General features: G+C 43.7%; 1 protein-coding gene across 1 annotated transcript in view; it reads left to right on the top strand.

The window, feature by feature from the left end:
* LOC121549873 (LIM zinc-binding domain-containing Nebulette) overlaps positions 1–25,096 on the top strand; it is a 109,971-nt gene that overhangs the window by 30,704 nt on the left and 54,171 nt on the right. The window contains exons 3-4 of the mRNA XM_041861829.2: positions 7,702–7,786; positions 24,501–24,608. Coding sequence (XP_041717763.1) covers positions 7,702–7,786; positions 24,501–24,608 — 193 coding nt within the window. The remainder of the gene's footprint in view (positions 1–7,701; positions 7,787–24,500; positions 24,609–25,096) is intronic.

Here is a 25,096-nt window from a genome sequence, read left to right as displayed (position 1 = left end):
GCACAAATCTCTGAAGCTGGAGACTCTTATCTCCCTCACTAACTTTAGGCGTCAGTTGTCAGAGCAGCTTACTGATCACTGCACCTGTACACAGCCCATCTGTAATTAGCCCATCCAACTACCTCATCCCCATATTGTTATTTATTTTGCTAATTTGCACCCCAGTATCTCTATTTGCACATCATCTTTTGCACATCTATCATTCCAGTGTTAATACGAAATTGTAACTATTTTGCACTATGGCCTATTTATTGCCTTACCTCCATAATATACACTGTATATATATTTTCTGTTGTATTTTTGACTTTATGTTTTGTTTACCCCATATGTAACTCTGTGTTGTTGTTTTTATCGCACTGCTTTGCTTTATCTTGGCCAGGTCGCAGTTGTAAATGACAACTTGTTCTCAACTGGCTTACCTGGTTAAATAATAAATAAAATAAAAAAATAAACTTGGAATGGCTGGGGAGCTTTGTTTTGGTGTTCTGTCCCTTATTGGACAAACTTGGTAAACCTGGCCCTCAACATAACAATTCCTTCAATGTACAGAGTAGAATTTAGAGATTCACTGAGTTGGAGAATCCCAAGGAGCAAATGTACGATTCCTACTGTAATATTCTGTATAGTGAGCATACAGTTGATGTTGAAATCCACCCCAGGGCTATGCTGGGAGGTTTAACTACAAGTCTGAGTGTGGTTGGAACTAGGCGTTTCTTGAGATGCAACATTTTATTACCTTTTCATCTTTTACTGTTTTTATGACACAAGGACACACAAAGCGATGTGTTTGGTTTAACCTACTGCCTTAGATGTTGCCCACTGGGCACACACTGGTTGAATCAACATTGTTTCCACAGCATTTCAATGAAATTATGTTGAACCAAAGTGGAATAGACGTTGAATTGACGTCTGTGCCCAGTGGGTGCTGAAGTAAAAACCTTGTTGTGAGTGGATGTGCTTTGTGCTTGTATGTTGCTGTCCGTATATCCAGTTTGTTCCTTAAACAGAGGTGATTTGTGCTCAGCTGCAATCCAGACCATTTTGTTGTGCCAACACGTATTTCTTTGTTCTCCATTCTGCTCCAATAAAGCAATATTATTGGAGAGAAAACAGACATTGTAAGAACCTCAAAGTAAATGAAAACGAGGGACTTTTTAGTGTTTTTTAATGCTGTAGTCCAGGGATAAACAGCTTATTGTAGGCCTACCTCTCATTTTTATTCTGGCCAAGGAAGAGGTACCTTGGCTGCCGAATGAGTGTATGACATCCCACAGAGTGGGCCTTTGTTTCAGGGGATTGGGTTGCGCCGGCCGAACAAAGTGTCCAGGGTTGCCAATGGAGACTGGGTCCACTGAAGTGTAACTCTAGGCCTGGAGAGGGGGGAGGTAGAGACAGAGCCCACTCACACACTCACTCACTTACAATACGCACACACACACACACACACACACACTGTCCCTCTCTCCTCTCCACAGGGCGTTTAGCTGAACTAGCCCAAGAGACGGTAACCAAAGCCCCACATGAAACCTTTCTCTGAGCCTCTGCTCCTGTGACAGAGAGAGAATGCTTGTTTTGAAGGTACTCTAGCTACAAGTTAGGTTTTCCGGAATAGTTCCACTTGGGCCAAGTTGTTTACTGTGGTTTACCTGTCTTTCTTGCCGTCTTCTAGATTCCCTGTGGCAGGGCTATTCAACTCCAGGTCTGAGGGGCCCAAACCTTTCTTGTCAGGGACTGAGTCAGACCAGGGACACCAACTGGTGGTAGAAAAGAGAGCCAGCAGAATGTTGACCCTCCGGGCCTGGAGTTGAATAGCCAGGCCCTATGGGGCTTACATCCCAGTAGCTATAGACATGCTACAGGCACCAATGGATAGAACAATACTGAATTCTCATTTGCGGTACCAGTGGTGAAAATGGGAATAGAGGATGGGAATAGAGGATGAGTCAGAGATCCACTTCCTGATCCTCTTGTTCCTGCTCCCCCCCGTGTTGTGAAGCTCGTCCCCTAGAGACGGGTTAAGGGATCTCAACAGGTTGTTTACAGGAAGTCATTTCTGTGTGGATAGTGAGGCTACATACTGACAAACCTTATTGGCGTCACCAAAAAAAGTGACAAAGCCTGGGGGGTTTCATTACAACACAAGTTAGCTCTTGCTGAGTGAGTGTTCTGTGCGGTCGTTAAGGTCATACTGAGGTCATTTGATCATGTGATCAGAGGGGTCTAGTATTTTAGACAGGCAGCAGGACAACACATCCACGTTGAGGAAGGCACTCCCATCACATTCTATACTGTGTAAGTAGGACTCCTGAGTGGCGCAGTGGTCTAAGGCACTGCATCGCAGTGCTAATTGTGCCACTAGAGATCCTGGTTCGAATCCAGGCTCTGTCGCCGCCGGCCGCGACCGGGAGACACATGGGCGGCGCACAATTGGCCCAGCGTCGTCCAGGGTAGGGGAGGGAATGGCCGGCAGGGATGTAGCTCAGTTGATAGAGCATGGCGTTTGCAACGCCAGGGTTGTGGGTTCGTTTCCCACGGGGGGCCAGTATAAAAAAAAAATATATATATGTATTCACTAACTGTAAGTCGCTCTGGATAAGAGCGTCTGCTAAATGACTAAAATGTAAATGTAAAATGTAGGAAAAACACAAAAAATCTTTGTTACATACACTGTATATCAGCAGCATCACCCTTTGAGAGAGATGGCAGGGAATGAGTCTGAAAGAGAGTGGGAAGGAGCACCCCTCAAAACGCCTAGAGCTCCGGTTTAAAAGAGTGGTCAAACTGAGCAGCTGAATATCCTCCTATCTTGGTATGAAACCTTGCCATCTGTCCAACACTCCACTCTGTAGCGTCCAGAGTCTGAATGAGTGAGATTCTGGATCCAGAGAGATAAAGTAGTTGGTCCCTTAGTCCTGCAGCCAGGGGGGAATACTCAGGTGAACGGTTAGAAGTGTTCCACAGCAGCAAGCTCTCTTCAGCTGTGGAACTGAATAACAAACAGTAGTCTTTTTTATGATTAATAATGTCAAAGGTATATTATTTCCTTTCTGCTTCAGAATGATATGATCGGTATGTAAGGTTCTGACTAGAACAGCCAGTAGAATGCTAAGCTTTATGACCGAAGCCATTCTGGATATTTGTCGACTGCTGTCTCTGCTTCTGTTCAAGTCAGCACACATTCAAGCCAGTGATCTTATATCAGTTATATACTGAACAAAAATATAAACGCAACATGTAAAGTGTTGGTCCCATGTTTCATGAGCTGAAATCAAAGATCCCAGAAATTTTCCATACGCACAAAAAGCGTATTTCTCGAAAATGTTGTGCACAAATGTATTTACATCCCTGTTAGTGAGTATTTCTCCTATGCCAAGATAATCCATCCACCTGACAGGTGTGGCATATCAAGAAGCTGATTAAACAGCATGATCATTACACAGGTTCACCTTGTGCTGGGGACTATAAAAGGCCACTCTAAAATGTGCAGTTTTGTCACACAACACAATGCCACAGATGTCTCAAGTTTTGAGGGAGCGTGCAATTAGCATGCTGACTGTAGGAATGTCCACCAGAGCTGTTGCCAGATAACTTAATGTTCATTTCTCTACCATAAGCCGCCTCCAACATTGTTTTAGAGGATTTGGCAGTACGTCCAAGCGGCCTCACAACCGCAGACCACATGTAACCACACCAGTCCAGGACCTACAAATCCGGCTTCTTCACCTGCGGGATCGTTTGAGACCAGCCACCCGGACAGCTGATGAAACTGAGAAGTATTTATGTCTGTAATAAAGCCCTTTAGTGGGGAAAAACTAATTCTGATTGGCTGGGCCTGGCTCCCAAGTGGGTGGGCCTATGCCCTTCCAGGCCCACCCATGGCTGCGCCCCTGCCCAGTCATGTGAAATCCATAGAATAGGACCTAATTAATTTATTTCAATTGACTAATTTCCTTATATGAACTGTAACTCAGTAAAATAATTGAAATTGTTGCATGTTGCATTTATATTTCTATTCAGTATATTTTACTCTGATGTCGCAAGACTTTTAGTTGATCATATCTATTTATCTCTTGAGTTTACGAGATCAGGGAGTGTCAGAGTAGAGTTTGTAGTCATGGTAAATGCCAGAAATTAAAACATGCTGATAATGATGCAGGTGATGTTTTTTTTTACTTTGTGGTCTGAAGATTCTACATCTTTTTCATTTCCCTCCTGAGATAATCTCGCCTGGCCTACATACACACAACAGTGTTGCTTGGTATATCCTTGAATCAGAGTTCAACATTTGGTGTTTGGTAGGGGCTCTCTCTCTCTCTCTCTCTCTCTCTCTCTACCCCTAATCTCCCTCAGTCACTTTCTCAGTCATCTACAACTATCATCTGATCTCTCTCACTATCTGTCCCTCTCTTCCCGCTCTATCTCTACCACCCCATCCCCACCCCTCTCATTCATCCTCTTTCTCAGTGCTCTGTCCATCTTTCTCTATCTCCCTCCCCTCTCCCTGCTTTGAAGTTCTCTCTAGACTCCCATGTGTGCAGGTGGTGAGTTTTGCCAGCTCCCCCTGGCATCCTCATTCACAGCACGACCATGTGCTCAACCACTTCATCCCTCCATTCTTCCCTCCTCTATTCCTCTGTCCCTCTATTCCTCTATTCCTCTGTCCCTCTATTCCTCTATTCCTCTGTCCCTCTATTAATCTGTCCCTCTATTACTCTATCCCTCTATTCCTCTATTCCTCTGTCCCTCAATTATCCTGTCCCTCTATTCCTCTGTCCCTCTATTCCTCTATTCCTATGTCCCTCTATTCCTCTATTCCTCTGTCCCTCTATTCCTCTGTCCCTGTATTCCTCTGTCCCTCTATTCATCTGTCCCTCTATTCCTCTGTCCCTTTATTCCTCTATTCCTCTATTCCTCTGTCCCTCTATTCCTCTGTCCCTCTATTCCTCTGTCCCTCTATTCCTCTGTCCCTTTATTCCCCTATTCCTCTATTCATCTGTCCCTCTATTCCTCTGTCCCTCTATTAATCTGTCCCTCTATTCCTCTATCCCTCTGTCCCTTTATTCCTCTATTCCTCTATTCCTCTGTCCCTCTATTCCTCTGTCCCTCTATTCCTCTGTCCCTCTATTCCTCTGTCCCTTTATTCCCCTATTCCTCTATTCATCTGTCCCTCTATTCCTCTGTCCCTCTATTAATCTGTCCCTCTATTCCTCTATACCTCTGTCCCTCTATTCCTCTGTCCCTCTATTCCTCTATTCATCTGTCCCTCTATTCCTCTGTCCCTTTATTCCTATATTCATCTGTCCCTCTATTCCTCTGTCCCTCTATTCCTCTGTCCCTTTATTCCTCTATTCCTCTATTCCTCTGTCCCTCTATTCCTCTGTCCCTCTATTCCTCTGTCCCTCTATTCCTCTGTCCCTTTATTCCCCTATTCCTCTATTCATCTGTCCCTCTATTCCTCTGTCCCTCTATTAATCTGTCCCTCTATTCCTCTATCCCTCTGTCCCTTTATTCCTCTATTCCTCTATTCCTCTGTCCCTCTATTCCTCTGTCCCTCTATTCCTCTGTCCCTCTATTCCTCTGTCCCTTTATTCCCCTATTCCTCTATTCATCTGTCCCTCTATTCCTCTGTCCCTCTATTCCTCTGTCCCTTTATTCCTTTATTCCTCTATTCCTCTATTCCTCTGTCCCTCTATTCCTCTGTCCCTCTATTCCTCTGTCCCTTTATTCCGTTATTCCTCTATTCCTCTGTCCCTCTATTTCTCTATTCCTCTGTCCCTCTATTCCTCTGTCCCTTTATTCCTCTATTCCTCTATTCCTCCAAACACACAAGGGCCCTACTGCCCTTCATCCCCCTCTCAAACACAGACACAGACACACAGACACAGACACAGACACAGACACACAGACACACAGACACATAGACACATACACACAGACACACAGACACAGACACACGTACACACAGACACACGGACACAGACACACAGACACAGACATGCAGACACAGACACACAGACACAGACATACAGACTCAGACACAAACACACAGACACACAGACACACAGACATACAGACTCAGACACAGACACACAGACTCAGACACACAGACACATACTCAGACTCAGACACACAGGCACACAGACACACAGACACAGACACACAGACTCAGACACAGACACACAGACTCAGACACAGACACACAGACACAGACTCAGACACAGACACACAGACTCAGACACAGACACACAGACACACAGACACATAGACACATACACACAGACACAAGTACACACAGACACACGGACACAGACACACAGACACAGACATACAGACACAGACACATAGACTCAGACACAGACACACAGACACAGACACACAGACTCAGACACACAGACACAGACACACAGACTCAGACACACAGACACTCAGACACACAGACACAGACACAGTCACTCCAGCACCCTCTGGGAATGAATAGATAGTTTAAGTGGGATTTCCATTAAACCTATTCAACCAAATACGTTTTCTTTACATTTGCATTATACATTTGTTTTACAATAAGCTTTATTGAACCAATTTGTACTTACATGGACCAACTTCAAATTTTTTATGAACCAAACTTGCAATCTTGAAGTGCAAGAAGACTGATATTTGTGTGTGTGTGTGTGTAGTTTGCTTATTAGAATTTTGTCCTTCCATCATTCATATCAAAAGGCTGTGGGAAGGAGCCGGCCGCGACCGGGAGACCCATGGGGCGACGCACAATTGGCCCAGCGTCGTCCAGGGTAGGGGAGGGAATGGCCGGCAGGGATGCAGAGCATGGCGTTTGCAACGCTAGGGTTGTGGGTTCGATTCCCACGGGGGGCCAGTATGAAAAATAAAAAGATAATGTAAGTCGCTCTGGATAAGAGCGTCTGCTAAATGACGTAAATGTAAAAAAAATGTAAATGTAAATGTAAGGACCTAGAGGGTTTCCCAGGTAACAGGGATATGTTTGTCACTGTTGTTCAGTTCATTCAATGGCTCCTTTGTCAATGTTGTCTGTTTTACGAGATTAACGTCATTGGGTCATATCTGAACTTTCCTGAGGTTTTGTTTAGTCCTTTTCAATAGGCCATTGTTTTAGGAAGTTTCACCGGCACCTATTATGTTTCATTCCCATTCTGTTCTCAACACAGTGCTTGGTTTTTTTTTACTTTTGCGGGTTGTTCCATGGGAGCATTTTTGATCATTGTTTCTAAAAGTTGGCCATATGCCAATAGGGCTCAGTTGTTGTCATTTTTTGGTCTGACGAGCTATAGATGATTGTGAATAACCAAAATGTAAGAGACACCCTTGCACTCAATAGACATGACACCTTAACTCTTGGGAATCAATTAGGTGACTTCCTACTTGAATATCAGGACGGTAAACATTAAATTGCCTCCATTCTTTGCCATTAGATTATAAGAGCGAATAATGTATGCAGATGCAGAGGTGAGGAAAAGTCTTACCTTAGCAGTAATTTGTTTTCATAATTTGGTGTTGCTCTTACTTTTTAGGGCTTTATGATCCACTTTGGGTACGAATTGTACAGTTCTCTGTAAAAAATAATAAATGATGACGATGATAACATTTCTCTCTCTCTCTCTCTCTCTCTCTCTCTCTCTCTCTCTCTCTCTCTCTCTCTCTCTCTCTCTCTCTCTCTCTCTCTCTCTCCAGGCATTACCCAAAGCAGTCCTTCACCATTGTGACTGACACCCCAGAGAACCTGAGGCTGAGACATCAGAGTGAGTTACAGAGCCAGGTGAGACGCCCTCCATTTTGGTACATGTCGTCAAATACACATCACTTTGAGGTGCTGGGCTGGAAACATTATGTAATAATGAAGGAACTAGAGGATCCAGACTTTGTCATCATAGAAGTGTAATATGTGCAGGTGTAGGATCTTAATTTGATCACTCTTTTGTTGCTGAGAATGTTCCTGCAGATGAGCTTGGTGATTTGCATAAATTCACTGAAAACCCACACTAACACACGGTTACAGTGCATTCGGAAAGTATTCAGACCCCTTGACTTTTTCCACATTTTGTTACGTTACAGCCTTATTCTAAAATGGATTAAATCGTTTTTTCCCTCTTCAATCTACATACAATACCCCATAATGTCAAAGCAAAAACAGGTTTTTATACTTTTTTGCAAATGTATTACAAATAAAAAACGGAAATATCACATTTACCTACAGTGAGGGAAAAAAGTATTTGATCCCCTGCTGATTTGGTACGTTTGCCCACTGACAAAGAAATGATCAGTCTATAATTTTAATGGTAGGTTTATTTGAACCGTGAGAGACAGAATAACAACAAAAGAATCCAGAAAAACGCATGTCAAAAATGTTATAAATTGATTTGCATTTTAATGAGGGAAATAAGTATTTGACCCCTCTGCAAAACATGACTTACTACTTAGTGGCAAAACCCTTGTTGGAAATCACAGAGGTCAGACGTTTCTTGTAGTTGGCCAGGAGGGATTTCTCTCAGGAGGGATTTTGTCCCACTCCTCTTTGCAGATCTTCTCCAAGTCATTAAGGTTTCGAGGCTGACGTTTGGCAACTCAAACCTTCAGCTCCCTCCACAGATTTTCTATGGGATTAAGGTCTGGAGACTGGCTAGGCCACTCCAGGACCTTAATGTGCTTCTTCCTGAGCCACTCCTTTGTTGCCTTGGCCGTATGTTTTGGGTCATTGTCATGCTGGAATACCCATCCACAACCCATTTTCAATGCCCTGGCTGAGGGAAGGAGGTTCTCACCCAAATTTGACGGTACATGGCCCTGTCCATCATCCCTTTGATGCAGTGAAGTTGTCCTGTCCCCTTAGCAGAAAAACAACCCCAAAGCATAATGTTTCCACCTCCATGTATGACGGTGGGGATGGTGTTCTTGGGGTCATAGGCAGCATTCCTCCTCCTCCAAACACGGCGAGTTGAGTTGATGCCAAAGAGCTCCATTTTGGTCTCATCTGACCACAACACTTTCACCCAGTTCTCCTCTGAATCATTCAGATGTTCATTGGCAAACTTCAGACGGGCATGCATATGTGCTTTCTTGAGCAGGGGGACCTTGCGGGCGCTGCAGGATTTCAGTCCTTCACGGCGTAGTGTGTTACCAATTGTTTTCTTGGTGATTATGGTCCCAGCTGCCTTGAGATCATTGACAAGATCCTTCCGTGTAGTTCTGGGCTGATTCCTCACCGTTCTCATGATCATTGCAACTCCACGAGGTGAGATCTTGCATGGAGCCCCAGGCCGAGGGAGATTGACAGTTATTTTGTGTTTCTTCCATTTGCGAATAATCGCACCAACTGTTGTCACCTTCTCACCAAGCTGCTTGGCGATGGTCTTGTAGCCCATTCCAGCCTTGTGTAGCACTACAATCTTGTCCCTGACATCCTTGGATAGCTCTTTGGTCTTGGCCATGGTGGAGAGTTTGGAATCTGATTGATTGATTGCTTCTGTGGACAGGTGTCTTTTATACAGGTAACAAGCTGAGATTAGGAGCACTCCCTTTAAGAGTGTGCTCCTAATCTCAGCTCGTTACCTGTATAAAAGACACCTGGGAGCCAGAAATCTTTCTGATTGAGAGGGGGTGAAATACTTATTTCCCTCATTAAAATGCAAATAAATTTATAACATTTTTGATATGCGTTTTTCTGGATTTCTTTGTTGTTATTCTGTCTCTCACTGTTCAAATAAACCTACCATTAAAATTATAGACTGATCGTTTCTTTGTCAGTGGGCAAAGGTACAAAATCAGCATTGGATCAAATACTTTTTTCCCTCACTGTAAGTATTCAGACCCTTTTTTCAAGTCTCTCCAGAGATGTTCGATCGGGTTCAAGTCCGGGCTCTGTCTGGGACATTCAAGGACATTCAGAGACATGTCCTGAAGCCACTCCTGCGTTGTCTTGGCTGTGTGCTTAGGGTCATTGTCCTGTTGGAAGGTGAACCTTTGCACCAGTCTGAGGTCCTGAGCACTCTAGAGCAGGTCTCCATCAAGGATCTCTCTGTACTTTTCTCTGTTAATCTTTCCCTCGATCTTGACTAGTCTCCCAGTCCTTGCCACTGAAAAACTTCCCCACAGCATGATGCTGCCAACACCATGCTTCACCATAGGGATGGTGCCAGGTTTTCTCCAGACGTGACGCTTGGCATTCAGGCCAAAGAGTTCAATCTTGGTTTCATCAGACCAGATAATCTTGTTTCTCATGGTCTGAGAGTCATTAGGTGCCTTTTGGCAAACTCCAAGCGGGCTGTCATGTGCCTTTTACTGAAGAGTGCCTTCCGTCTGGCCACTCTACCAAAAGGCTTGATTGATGGAGTGCTGCAGAGATGGTTGTCCTTCTGGAAGGTTCTCCCATCTCCACAGAGGAACTCTGGAGCTCTGTCAGAGTGACCATTGGGTTCTTGGTCACCTTCCTGACCAAGGCCCTTCTCCCCCAATTGCTCAGTTTGGCCGGGCAGCCAGCTCTAGGAAGAGTCTTGGTGGTTCCAAACTTCTTCCATTTAATAATGATGGAGGCCACTGTGTTCTTGGGGACCTTCAATGCTGCAGACATTTTTTGGTACCCTTCCCCAGATCTGTGCCTCAACACAATCCTGTCTCGGAGCTCTACGGACAATTCCCTCGACCTCATGGCTTGGTTTTTGCTCTGACATGCACTGTCAACTGTGGGACCTTATATAGACAGGTGTGTGCCTTTCCAAATCATGTCTAATCAATTGAATTTACCACAGGTGGACTCTAATCAAGTTGTAGAAACATCTCAAGGATGATCAATGGAAACAGGATGCACCTGAGCTCAATTTTGAGTCTCATAGCAAAGGGTCTGAATACTTATGTAAAAAAGGTATTTCTGTTGTTTATTTTTAATACATTTTCAAACATTTCTAAAAACTTGTTTTTGCTTTGTCATTATGGGGTATTGTGTGTAGATTAATGAGGGGAAACAAATATTTAATCAATTTTAGAATATGGCTGTAACGTAACAAAATGTGGAAAAAGTCAAGGGGTCTGAATACTTTCCGAATACACTGTATATTAACAGTATTTCACATTTCATGTAGCCTACTTTTGGCCAGCTAATAGCCTAACCACCGATCAAGAAATGTTATGCACTAAACATTAAAATCCTGTTGTGCTGTGACAACATAGGTCAAATTAAGATCCTACATCTGTAGCCAGTGAAAAGCCACACCTATGTGTTGTTCCTTTGCTATCCCTCCCTTTCTCCCTGTATTTGGCTGTCAGGGACATGCAGCCACAGCCCATCTGTCAGGGACATGCAGCCACAGCCCATCTGTCAGGGACATGCAGCCACAGCCCATCTGCCAGGGACATGCAGACACAGCCCATCTGTCAGGGACATGCAGACACAGCCCATCTGTCAGGGACATGCAGCCACAGCCCATCTGTCAGGGACATGCAGCCACAGCCCATCTGTCAGGGACATGCAGCCACAGCCCATCTGTCAGGGACATGCAGCCACAGCCCATCTGTCAGGGACATGCAGCCACAGCCCATCTGTCAGAGACATGCAGCCACAGCCCATCTGTCAGAGACAGACAGACACACACACACATACACACACACACACACACACACACACACACACACACACACACACACACACACACACACACACACACACACACACACACACACACACACACACACACACACACACACACACACACACACACACTGGGTGTCCACATGCTGGCCCTTTGGACAGCACACAGCCTAGTGGAAGAGACAGGAACATCAAAGAGAGTGAGGAGGAGGAGGAGGAGGAGGAGGAGGAGGAGGAGGAGGAGGAGGAGGAGGAGGAGTGCTGCATAGAGGACGAGAGCTCACTCACAGAATCTGTCTGGTTTGGTTTACCCTGAATCTCTGGTCTACAGAGAGCTGTATTTCTTTCATTCTACAGTCATAGACACTGTGGATCCTCAAAATGCATCCAACTTGTGCCTGGAGACATGGATAGCTAGCTTTACATGTATTCATTCACCTTTAAGTTTCGTCATTGAGCACAAGCAAGGCTCTCAGGGATTCATCTGTAATGATAAGCTTCTGACTGTCAGAATCATCAAGGCACTCTCATCATCCTCTTCACACAGATTATGGGATTGTATCACTTTTATTAATCATCAGTGGCTTCCATTCCCCCACTCTCACATGGGCTCATGTATCCATAGCCGCTGATCAAATTATGTCATCTATAGCTGCAGATGATGATTGTTAGTTAATAATACGTACAAAAGCTGAAGAACATAAACACATCCAGGAACTTTTTTGCAGGTGCTGGAATGAACTCATGAAAATTAAAAATTAAAATGCTGCACACTGCTGTTCATGCTCCAATGTGATTTTATTGATACAATATTTCGGCCCTTAGGTTTTTATCATTGATTTATACAATGAGTGGGTCTAATCCTGAATGCTGATTGGTTAAAACCGTATTCCAGCCGGTGTCTATTCCACAAGTTACCACCGGCTAAATCTATGACTTTAAAATGCCTATTTACTCTGTTCCAGCTGACTGCGCAATCCACTGTCTCATCAGCCCAGCCAGGCAATTTATAAACTTGATCTCCACTATAAAAAGCATCTAGACATTATCTCACATTTCTTTTAGACTAACATTTAGTTTTTAACAGCGGAGATTTGTATAAACCTTGCTGTCTGTCTCTCCGCCATTTGCAACATTGTTTTAATATTCAAATTCGATTTCCAGCTGTCCCATAGTAATGAACGTGTCGGGAGTCGGGACAAGACAGACAGGCCATCAGCGTTTCTCAGCCAGTCAAAACGAAACGAAACGAAACGAAGTGCAGCTAGTTTGCAGTCTTTCCAGCTTCAGTTTGAAGTGATTGTGTTCGCTGTGTTGTTGGCTAGCTCGCAAACAACAGTGTCCTGATGAGAGAGCACATTTTCTATGCCAAGTGAAATCGCACATCATTAGCTCATTGTTATGGATGTGTCCAAATAAATGTCACTAGAAAACATTTGATGTGACTGTAAGTTAGCCGTAGTTGGCTAGCTAGTAAGCAAGGGAAAATAACGTTGCCAGCCAGTATGGCAATGGAACATTTATAACGAACGACTGGGTTTTGTCCGTAGATACAGAACAAAAAGACTGAACGACTGGGTCGCGTCTCTGGCAACCGAACCGATAGGACGAACGACCAGCCGGCTTGGGTAGCAACCCTAGATTTGTGTTTTTATGGAAAATATGTAAATCATTGGTAGCCCGTTGTATAAAAGTGATAATGCCCTCAAAGCCGGTGTTTGGAGAATATATTGGATATATTGAAAATATTGGCACAACATTATCACTTAAATGGATGCCTGATGAAGACCAAAGGGTCAAAACATTGTATCAATTAAATAACCTGGGAGCATGAACAGTAGGACCTTACTAATATGTGCCATTTAGCAGAGGCTTTTATCCTTACCGTCTTATAGTGCATGCATACATTTTGGTATAGGTGGCCCAGAGGGAATCTAACCCACAACCCTGACGTTGCAATTACCATGCATCTGAGCCATACACAGCCGCTTCACTATATGTCAACATTCATCCAACTTAATCAGTGGATCAGGGTTTACAATGTGGTGCACACACACACACACACACACACACACACACACACACACACACACACACACACACACACACACACACACACACACACATACACTGTAACAACCAGTGGATGGGAAAATACAGTCTTGTCTCTGCTTCGCAAACAAGCAATTCATTCTTTGGCCTGTTTTTTGGAGCGCATTCTCAAAGGCGGCGGCACGTCAGTAATGAGGTTATTTAAGCTTGAGGTAACTAATCTGAGGGGCCAATAGGGCTCTGGCTCCGCTGGAGATTTCCCTGAGTAACCTATGGTTCTATTTACATGGTCCCAAAGTCTAAAGAAGTAGGATCAAGTGTTGAAAATAAAAAGTTGTTGAAGGAAGAAGTATCTCTTTTACCCTTCTGCTTCTAGCTATAGAGGGGCATACTGTATACACATCTAGTTTTATACATCACATTCTAATCTTTTAATGTCATTTCGAACTACGCCAACATTTTGTCGCTGGATACACCTGGTTCTTTTCACTGTTAAAGGATAAAGGAATTCCGATCTCCTTACATATTTGTATTATTTTTGTACGCCAGGAATAGGAACAGAAGCAGAGAGCATGAAGTGTGTAGGGCTCACAGGGGATTGAACCAGGATCCCAGCCACTACAGTTGAAGTCGGAAGTTTACATACACTTAGGTTGGAGTCATTAAAACTCGTTTTTCAACCACTCCACAAATTTCTTGTTAACAAACTATAGTTTTGGCAAGTCGGTTAGGACATCTACTTTGTGCATGACACAAGTAATTTTTCCAGCAATTGTTTACAGACAGATTATTTCACTTATAATTCACTGTATCACAATTCCAGTGGGTCAGAAGTTTACATACACTAAGTTGATGGTGCCTTTAAAAAGCTTGGAAAATTCCAGAAAATGATGTCATGGCTTTAGAAGGTTCTGATAGGCTAATTGACATCATTTGAGTCAATTGGAGGTGTACATGTGGATGTATTTCAAGGCCTACCTTCAACCTCAGTGCCTCTTTGCTTGACATCATGGGAAAATCAAAAGAAATCAGCCAAGACCTAAGAAAAACATTGTAGACCTCCACAAGTCTGGTTCATCCTTGGGAGCAATTTCCAAACGCCTGAAGGTACCGCGTTCATCTGTACAAACAATAGTACGCAAGTATAAACACCATGGGACTACGCAGCCGTCATACCGCTCAGGAAGGAGACGCGTTCTGTCTCCTAGAGATGAATGTAATTTGGTGCAAAAAGTGCAAATCAATCCCAGAACAACAGCAAAGGACCTTGTGAAGATGCTGGAGGAAACAGGTACAAAAGTATCTATATTCACAGTAAAACGAGTCCTATATCGACATAACCTGAAAGGCCGCTCAGCAAGGAAGAAGCCACTGCTCCAAAACCGCCATAAAAAACCCAGACTACGGTTTGCAACTGCACATGGGGACAAAGATTGTACTTTTTGGAGAAATGTCCTCTGGTCTGATGAAACAAAAATAGAACTGTTTGGCCATAATGACCATCGTTATATTTGGAGGAAAAAGAGGGAAACTTGCAGGCCGAAGAACACCATCCCAACCGTGAAGCATGGGGGTGGCAGCATCATGCTGTGGGGGTGCTTTGCTGCAGGAGGGACTGGTGCATTTCACAAAATAGATGGCATCATGAGGAAGGAAAATTATGTGGATATATTGAAGCAACTCCTCAAGACATCAGTCAGGAAGTTAAAGCTTGGTCGCAAATGGGTCTTCCAAATGGACAATGACCCCAAGCATTCTTTCAAAGTTGTGGCAAAATGGCTTAAGGATAACAAAGTCAAGGTATTGGAGTGGCCATCACAAAGCCCTGACCTCAATCCTATAGAAAATGTGTGGGCAGAAACCTACAAGGCCTACAAACCTGACTCAGTTACACCAGCTCTGTCAGGAGGAATGGGCCAAAATTCACTGAACGTATTGTGGGAAGCTTGTGGAAGGCTACCCTAAACGTTTGACCCAAGTTAAACAATTTAAAGGCAATGCTACCAAATACTAATTGAGTGTATGTAAACTTCTGACCCACTGGGAATGTAATGAAATAAATAAAAGCTGAAATAAATCATTCTCTCTACTATTATTCTGACATTTCACATTCTTAAAATAAAGTGGTGATCCTAACTGACCTAAGACAGGGAATTTTTACTAGGATTAAATGTCAGGAATTGTGAAAAACTTAGTTTAAATGTATTTGGCTAAGGTGTATGTAAACTTCCGACTTCAACTGTATATTGTGAGAGACAGTCTACAATCAATCTTCTTCTATCCATAGGTTTTCTTAACCTTCATTTGGTGACAAACATTTGGTATAATATTTTCTGTAACTTGGGCCTACATTAGAACATCAGACAGCCCATTAAGGGAGGGTGGGGATATTATGTAGTATAGAGGACTTAAGAACAAGCGCTTGTCTTCTGTGTCAGGGCGACAGTCATACAGCACTCACTCCCTCTAAGCTAGGCTTTCTGGGTGTGACCGTTAGCTGACTGTTAACTTTTAGCCTGAAACTAGACACAACATGTCAGCTTGAACAGCCTTTCTGGTGGAACTCCCTTTCTGGTGGAACTCCCATGCCCAATAGTGTCCCGCTCTTATTATGTCATCTTTCACGCTTGAGTTCTCTTGTTTCTTTTTCTCCTTTGACCATAATAAGCATGTGACTGATAAATGTAGCCTCAGCAATAATGCAGACATACAAAATGGACCACATTTTGGGGCATGTCTGGCCAATGAAAATGTTCATAACACATACTATAATTCACCAAAACAGCCTGTCCTGTGGTGCATCACTGGGGCCAAGCTTCCTGCCATCCAGGACTTCTATACCAGGCGGTGTCAGAGGAAGGCCCTAAAAATTGCCAGACTCCAACCACCCTAGTCATAGACTGTTCTCTCTGCTACCGCACGGCGAGAGGTTCCGGAGCGCCAAGTCTAGGTCCAAAAGGCTCCTTAACAGCTTCTACCCTTAAGCCATATCACTGCTGAACAGTTATTCAAATGCCTACCCGGACTATTTGCATTAAACCCCCCCTTTTTTACGCTGCTGCTACTCGCGGTTTATTATCTATGCATAGTCACTTTACCCATACCTACATGTACATATTACCTCAATTACCTCGATTAACTTGTACCTCTGCACATTGACTCAATACTGGTACCCCTTTATATACAGTTGATGTCACGTTCGCTTACAGACGTGACGGACCAAGGCGCAGCGTGATATGCATACATGTTTATTTATACTGAATAAACACCACGACAAAACAACAAATGAAACGAAACGTGAAGTCCAAGGTAGACAAACAACATACCACACACGGAACAAGATCCCACAACCCACTAGTGCCAATAGGCTACCTAAGTATGGTCCCCAATCAGAGACAACGAGCGACAGCTGCCACTGATTGGGAACCACACCGGCCAACATAGATCTAGACGATCTAGATCTAACCTAGAAAATACAACATAGAACATACTACACAGAAAATACACACCCTGACTCAACAAATATGAGTCCCCAGAGTCAGGGCGTGACAGTACCCCCCAAAGGTGCGGACTCCGACCGCACAACATAAACATAACAGGGTAGGGGCCGGGTGTGCATTCCGCCGACCTCTTACTCTCCGCCTCCCTGTTACGCCCCTGGTCTGGTCTGGACCTCGGCGTGCTGCTTCCCCTCTCCTTCCTCCCACGATGTACCAAGCCCTGTCTGGACCCTGGTGTGGGAGACCCCGAACCTGGAGAGGGGCTGACGTCTGGGTCTGGACTGGAACCGCTGACTGGAGCTGGACCCGACGACGGTGGAGCGAACTGCTCTGGCTCCGGAGTGGAGCCGCTGACCGGAGCTGAATCATCCACAGAGAGGGAGGAGGGAGGGGGAGGAGAAGGAGAAGGAGGATTCAGCAGGGAGGAGAAGGTGGCAAAGAGCTTCCTAGGGTTAGAGGCAGAGGCTTGAAATTTAGAGTGATAGAAAGTGGCTTTAGCAGCAGAAACAGAGGAAGAGAATGTAGAGAGGAGGGAGTGAAAAGATGACAGGTCCGCAGGGAGTCTAGTTTTCCTCCATTTCCGCTCGGCTGCCCGAAGCCCTGTTCTGTGAGCTCGCAATGAGTCGTCAAGCCACGGAGCAGGAGGAGGAGAGCGAGAGAGGAAAGGATACAAAGTAGTGGTCGGAGACTTGGAGGGGAGTTGCAGTGAGATTAGTAGAAGAACAGCATCTAGATGATGAGGTCAAGCGTATTGCCTGCCTTGTGAGTAGGGGGGGGACAGTGAGAGGGTGAGATCAAAAGAGGAAAGGAGTGGAAAGAAGGTGGCAGAGAGAAATGAGTCAAAGGCAGACGTAGGGAGGTTAAAGTCACCCAGAACTGTGAGGGGTGAGCCATCCTCAGGAAAGGAACTTATCAAGGCGTCAAGCTCATTGATGAACTCTCCAAGGGAACCTGGAGGGCGATAAATGATAAGGATGTTAAGCTTGAATGGGCTAGTGACTGGGACAGCATGGAATTCAAATGAGGAGATAGACAGATGGGTCAGGGGGAAAAGAGAGAATGTCCACTTGGGAGAGATGAGGATTCTTGTGCCACCGCCGCGCTGAACAGATGCTCTCGGGGTATGCGAGAACACATGATCAGACGAGGAAGGAGCAGTAGGAGTAGCAGTGTTTTCTGTGGTAATCCATGTTTCCGTCAGCACCAAGAAGTCGAGGGACTGGAGGGTAGCATAGGCTGAGATGAATTCTGCCTTGTTGGCCGCAGAACGGCAGTTCTAGAGGCTGCCGGAGACCTGGAACTCCTCGTGGGTCGTGCGCGCAGGGACCACCAGATTAGAGTGGCAGCAGCCACGCGGTGTGAAGCGTTTGTATGGCCTGTGCAGAGAGGAGAGAACAGGGATAGACAGACACATAGTTGACAGGCTACAGAAAGGCTACAATAAAATGCTTTTCGCACCAAAGTACGTTCATCTCTAGGAGACAGAACGCGTCTCCTTCCTGAGCGGTATGACAGCTGCGTGGTCCCATTGTGTTTATACTTGCGTACTATTGTTTGTACAGATGAACTTGGCTGATTTCTTTTGATTTTTCCATGATGTCAAGCAAAGAGGCACTGAGTTTGAAGGTAGGCCTTGAAATACATCCACAGGTACACCTCCAATTGACTCAAATGATGTCAATTAGCCTATCAGAAGCTTCTAAAGCCATGACATCATTTTCTGGAATTTTCCAAGCTGTTTAAAGGCTTAGTTTACGTAAACTTCTGACTTCAACTCTATAGTCTCGTTATTGTTATTTTATTGTGTTACTTTTTTTTACTTTAGTTTATTTTGTAAATATTTTCTTAACCCTTATTTTTCTTAAAACTGCATTGTTTGTTAAGGGCTTGTAAGTAAGCATTTCACGGTAAGGTCTACGCCTGTTGTATTCGGCGCATGTGACAAATACAATTTGATTTGATTTGATTTGATTTGACACCGTTTATTGTATGAAGATCTACAATAATCGAACACTCTAGTGACTCACTGACAGACTAGCGCGTGCATATTGTTGTGTGTGTGTGTGTGTGTGTGTGTGTGTGTTTGGTAGCATGTTTCGGCAGCAGATTATTGGCTTACTGGAGGGGAGGGACAGAAGGACTCACACACACACACACACACACACACACACACACACACACACACACACACACACACACACACACAGATGTCCACTAAGTGGTTTCCAGAAGGAGTCAGGCTATGTCCTAGGCCAGGGAGAGGGGCATCACACACACACACACACACAAACATTAATACATGGAATACAGAGGTCAATCGATCACTCCAGTCTCTCACTGACAGAACTAGCTCTTGCACATTGAGTGTTCATCTGTAATTGGTTTATCCTCATGTGTGTTTGGTCCTATGAGTGTGTCTGTTGAATACGCTAATTTCTCTCTCCATGTGAGGAGACACTGTCCTGGCATCAGTGCGTTCATGCCTGATGCACTTTCAGCTTTTGTCCATTAACAATACTGCCTCTCTGTCCCCTAGCTGGCTGAGTGACTCTGATACAGTCACTGAGCTCATATTGGCCCCTGCTCATATTGTCTGGCGGCCAAGCACCCCCCACAATGGCTGTGCAGACGCTCACTGTGTGACCAGACGATCTGAAATGCTATGAGTCAGAGTAACCATGTGAGGTAGCCATCCACCTTTCTAAAATCAGCCCACAATTCTTTGCAAACCCAGTCGGTGATACCAACTTAAACCGATCCCAGTCCATAAAACCGACCGAGCGCATCCTTAGTGTAGAACAACATCGTCAGTGGTGAACAGCATCCTCAGTGGAGAAAAGCATCGTGATTTGGTTGGGTCTAATTGTGTTGCTGTCCTGGGGCTCTGTGGGGTCTGTTTGTGTTTGTGAACAGAGCCCCAGGACCAGCTTGCTTAGGGGGCTCTTCTCCAGGTTCATCTCTCTGTAGGTGATGGCTTTGTTATGGAAGGTTTTCAGTGGTGTAAAGTACTTAAGTAAAAATACTTTAAAGTACTACTTAAGGAGTTTTTTTGGGGTATCTGTACTTTACTTTACTATTTATATTTTTGACAACTTTTACTTTTACTTCACTACATTCCTAAAGGAAATTATATACTTTTTCCTCCATACATTTTCCCTGACAACCAAAAGTACTCGTTACATTTTGAATGCTTAGCAGGACAGAAATGGTCCAATTCACACACTTATCAAGAGAACACCCCTGGTCATCTCTACTGCCTCTGATCTGGTTGACTCACTAAACACAAATGCTTTGTTTTTTAATGATGTCTGTGGATTGGAGTGTGCCCCTGGCTATCTGCAAATTTTAAAAACACAAACAATTGTGCCATCTGGTTTGCTTAATATAAGGAATTTGAAATGATTTATACATTTACTTTTGATACTAAAGTATATTTTTGCAATTACATTTACTTTTGATACTTAAGTATATTTAAAACCAAATACTTTTAGACTTTTACTCAAGTAGTGTTTTACTGGGTGACTTTCACTTTTTTTACTGAGTCATTTTCTATTAAGATATCTTTACTTTTACTCTGTTTTACATTGTACACTGAGGATATTTTTGCAGAATTCTGCATGCAGTCTCAATTTGGTGTTTGTCCTATTTTGTGAATTCTTGGTTGGTGAGCGGACCCCAGACCTCATAACCATAAAGGGCAATGGGTTCTATGACTGATTAAACTATTTCTAGCCAGATCCTAATTGGTATGTCAAATTTTATGTTCCTTTTGATGGTGTAGAAGGCCGTTCTTGCCTTTTGTGTGTGTGTCTCTCTCTCTCTCTCTCTCTCTCTCTCTCTCTCTCTCTCTCTCTCTCTATCTCTCTCTCTCGACTGTGCAGGGGAGCAAAGCAGAGCCTTTCTCACTACATCCATTCTACTGTTGTTTACCACGTACAGCACCTGCCCTAGAGCCACAAATAGACACAAGCTTCTTCACACCAATTGAGATGCCCTGTTAGTGTATATATCTATATATCTGTTTCCATCAAAGCACACTGGTACACTTTGAAACGTCTGCATAATGGATGTATTACGCAACGTACGAGTACTGTACATCTGCCATTTTAATGCGTTTATCAGTGAGTCACCCAGCAGAAGCAAGAGCTGAGAAGACTGGGGGTGGCAGGTAGCCTAGTGGTTAAAAAGGCGTGCCAGTAACCGGAGGGCTGCCAGTTCAAATCTGGCGGGAAGTGAGCTGGCAACCGGAGGGTTGCTGGTATCAATTCCTAGATGCCGTTGTGCCCTTGAGCAAGGCACTTAACCCCCCACAACAACAGCTCCCGGGCGCCCAGTGCGTGGCAGCCCCCGCACCTCTCCAAAACCTGCAATTGACCAATAAAGTGATATTAATCTTATGAGAGGACCTGAGAACATATTTCATTCATATGATGTGTAACATAGACCGTATTCATGTGAACTTCTAGCTCCTGGTAGTCGGTATGCAGGCTTTTGCTCCAGCCCTGCTACGTGTGAAATCTCAGAGGAGCGAACATCCCCTTCATCCCAGCCATTCCCTTGTGCTGTCAGTATGATCCCTCTGGTTAGAGAAACATGAACGCCGGGCGTATTTATCAACCCGTGTTTTTCCAGCTCTAATTTGACAGGCTAATGATATGAGTCATAACTCACTGGTTGAGCCTTACATAACGGTAGCAAAGCCCCAGGATAGTAGACTATTAATACCGAAGGACAGAATATCGCCAATGATAGGCTACTTTGGGGTGAAATCCGTGTGAAAGTACACAAAGATCATTCCCCCAAAAACATGCTAACCTCTCACCATTACCAATAACAGGGGAGGTTAGTATTTTTGTGGGGTATGATATTTATGTCTCTATAACTTTCTCACTCATGATTATTCAAGATTTATTCATGATTATATGTAACCATGGTAGCATCCACATTAATGTAGAAGTGTTCAGAAACATATTCTATTCTTATTTACAATAAAAATGACTACAAAATGACACAACACAATTTTTACCATTAATTGACACTACCGGTCAAAAGTTTTAGAACAAGGGTTTTTCTTTATTTGTACTATTTTCTACATTGTAGTGAAGACATCAAAACGATGAAATAACACATATGGAATCATGTAGTAGCTCAGTTGGTAGAGTTGGGTCCCGTGTAGCTCAGTTGGTAGAGCATGGCGTTTGCAACACCAGGGTTGTGGGTTTGATTTCCACGGGGGGCCAGTAAGAAAAATGTATGCACTCACTAACTGTAAGTCGCTCTGGATAAGAGTGTCTGCTAAATGACTAAAATGTAAATGTAGTAACTAAAAAAGTGTTAAACAAATCAAAATATATTTGAGATTCTTGCCATTCTCTCAACTAGCTTCCCACATATGCTGAGCACTTGTTGGCTGCTTTTCCTTCACTCTGTGGTCCGACTCATCCCAAACCATCAAAATTTGGTTGAGGTCGGGGGATTGTGGAGGCCAGGTCATCTGATGCAGCACTCCATCACTCTTCTTCTTGGTAAAATAGCCCTTACACAGCCTGGAGGTGTGTTGGGTCATTGTCCTGTTGAAAAACAAATGATAGTTCCACTAAGTCCAAACCAGATGGGATGGCGTATCGCTGCAGAATGCTGTGGTAGCCATGCTGGTTAAGTGTGCCTTGAATTCTAAATAAATCACAGACAGTGTCACCAGCAAAGCACCCCCACACCATAACACCTCCTCCGCCATGCTTTACGGTGGGAAATACACATGCAGAGATCATCCGTTCACCCACATCACATCTCACAAAGACACGGCGGTTGGAACCAAAAATCACCAATTTGGACTCCAGATCAAAGGACACATTTCCACCAGTCTAATGTCCATTGCTCGTGTTTCTTGGCCCAAGCAAGTCTCTTCTTATTATTGGTGTCCTTTAGTAGTGGTTTCTTTGCAGCAATTCGACCTTGAAGGCCTGATTCACACAGTCTCCTCTGAACAGTTGATGTTCCTTAAAAGTTAATTCCACAAATTAACTTTTAAGAAGGCACACCTGTTAATTGAAATGCATTCCAGGTGACTACCTCATGAAGCTGGTTGAGAGAATGCCAAAAGTGTGCAAAGCTGTCGTCAAGGCAAAGGGTGGCTATTTGTTTAACACTTTTTTGGTTACTACATGATTCCATATGTGTTATTTCATAGTTTTGATGTCTTCACTATTATTCTACAATGTAGAAAATAGTAAAAATAAAGACAAACCCTTGAATGAGTAGGTGTTCTAAAACTTCTGACCAGTGGTGTATATTGTACACAACATAACCCAAAACACAACCAAAACAAACTGCTAATGCAGCAAACAAGTTTGAAGAGTCACAAGCTTGATGTAGTTATTGTGTGCTATGAATATGGGACCAAATACTACACTTTTTGACTAAGTTTAATACACTATAAGTGAATTTGTCAAAATACTTATGACACCTTCAAATGGGGGGACTAGATACATAAAATGCTTTCATTTCCAAACAGTAAAACAGATACCCTCAAATAAAAGGTGACATTCTGTACTGTCACCTCATATAAATCATTTGATCTCAAATCCAAAATGCTGGAGTATAGAGACAAATTAAAAGTTTTAGCTTCACTGGCCAAATAAATACGTAGGGGAGTGTATGTCATATGTTTTTTATGTGTACTGCGCCACAACCAAATTGCCCTTCGTGGACAAAAAAGTTATACTGAATTGAATTGAGGCTATATAATTATACTACGTTTCTTTACAATCCTATATAGCAGTCTAGTGATGTATGAATTATTCCTAGTGTGCCCTTGACAAAGTATAATTATTCTGCACAATAAGATAACGATCAGGTGTGAACATTAATACTTTATGTCAGAGCTTATGACGTGAGACTTCAAAGTGTTGGAGAATTAAAGCTCTTGAAACTCCAATAGGCTCGTCAAGGATGAAGATTGGTCTAATTTGCGTTGAATATGTTCCCTACAGAAAACTCTTCTATAGTATGTGTGTTTCTACATTTGTCTGAATGATTGTCTTGCTCTTGAAAGGGCCTGCAAAACAACTGTCACTTTCAATTCACACCCCTTAATCTTCAATTTTTTCAAAGAATAAATGGAACCAAGAACAAACTTAAATTAACCAGTTTATTTCCAAACAAAACACATATTTCTTTTAGACCAGGCTTTTTACCCCGGTATCTTCAGTTCAGAACAGCAGACTCGCCAGTTTCCCATCACAACACTATTGGGCTTCAGTTTAGAACCACTGTTGAACGTCAGCATTTTCAGATGGCAAAGTACTTTCTTCAAACCTCATCCCTATCTCTTGTTTCAGGTGAAATACAAAAAGGACTTTGAGGATAGCAAAGGCAGAGGCTTCAGCATTGTATCGGACACGCCCGAGCTGCAGAGACTGAGGAAGACACAGGAGCAGATCAGTAATGTATGCTTCGTGAGGTCACTTTCTCTATACCCCCTGGTCACCATGGTTACCCCTACTTCCTCTTCCTGTCCTTGTGTTACCTCATCAAACCCCTGACCTTACACGGGTGTGGGTGTCCTGTTTGTACTGTTGTGGGGTGTCTGTCAATGTTACATAATGTGGAGGAATGGAGGAGAGGAAAGTGTGTGTGTATGTGTGTGTGTGTGTGTGTGTGAGTGTGTGTGGAGAGAGAGAGAGAGAGAGAGAGAGAGAGAGAGAGGGGAACGAAAGCCTGCTGGGAAGTGGAGCTTGAAAGCTGGACCAGTGTGTGAATCAGAGGGTGCATTTTGGTCACTGAGCAAAATCACGGGTTCGCACAACACACATTCAATATACAATGAGTGTACAAAACATTAGGAACACCGTCCTAATATTGAATTCCACCCCCTTTTGGCTTCAGAACAGCCTCAATTCATCGGGGCATGGACTCTACAAGGTGTAGAAAGCGT

This window comes from Coregonus clupeaformis, chromosome 34 (genome assembly GCF_020615455.1).
Source record: "Coregonus clupeaformis isolate EN_2021a chromosome 34, ASM2061545v1, whole genome shotgun sequence".
Taxonomy (NCBI): domain Eukaryota; kingdom Metazoa; phylum Chordata; class Actinopteri; order Salmoniformes; family Salmonidae; genus Coregonus; species Coregonus clupeaformis.
The sequence above is the reverse complement of the archived record's forward strand: the minus strand, read 5'-3'. Positions and strand labels throughout refer to the sequence as shown.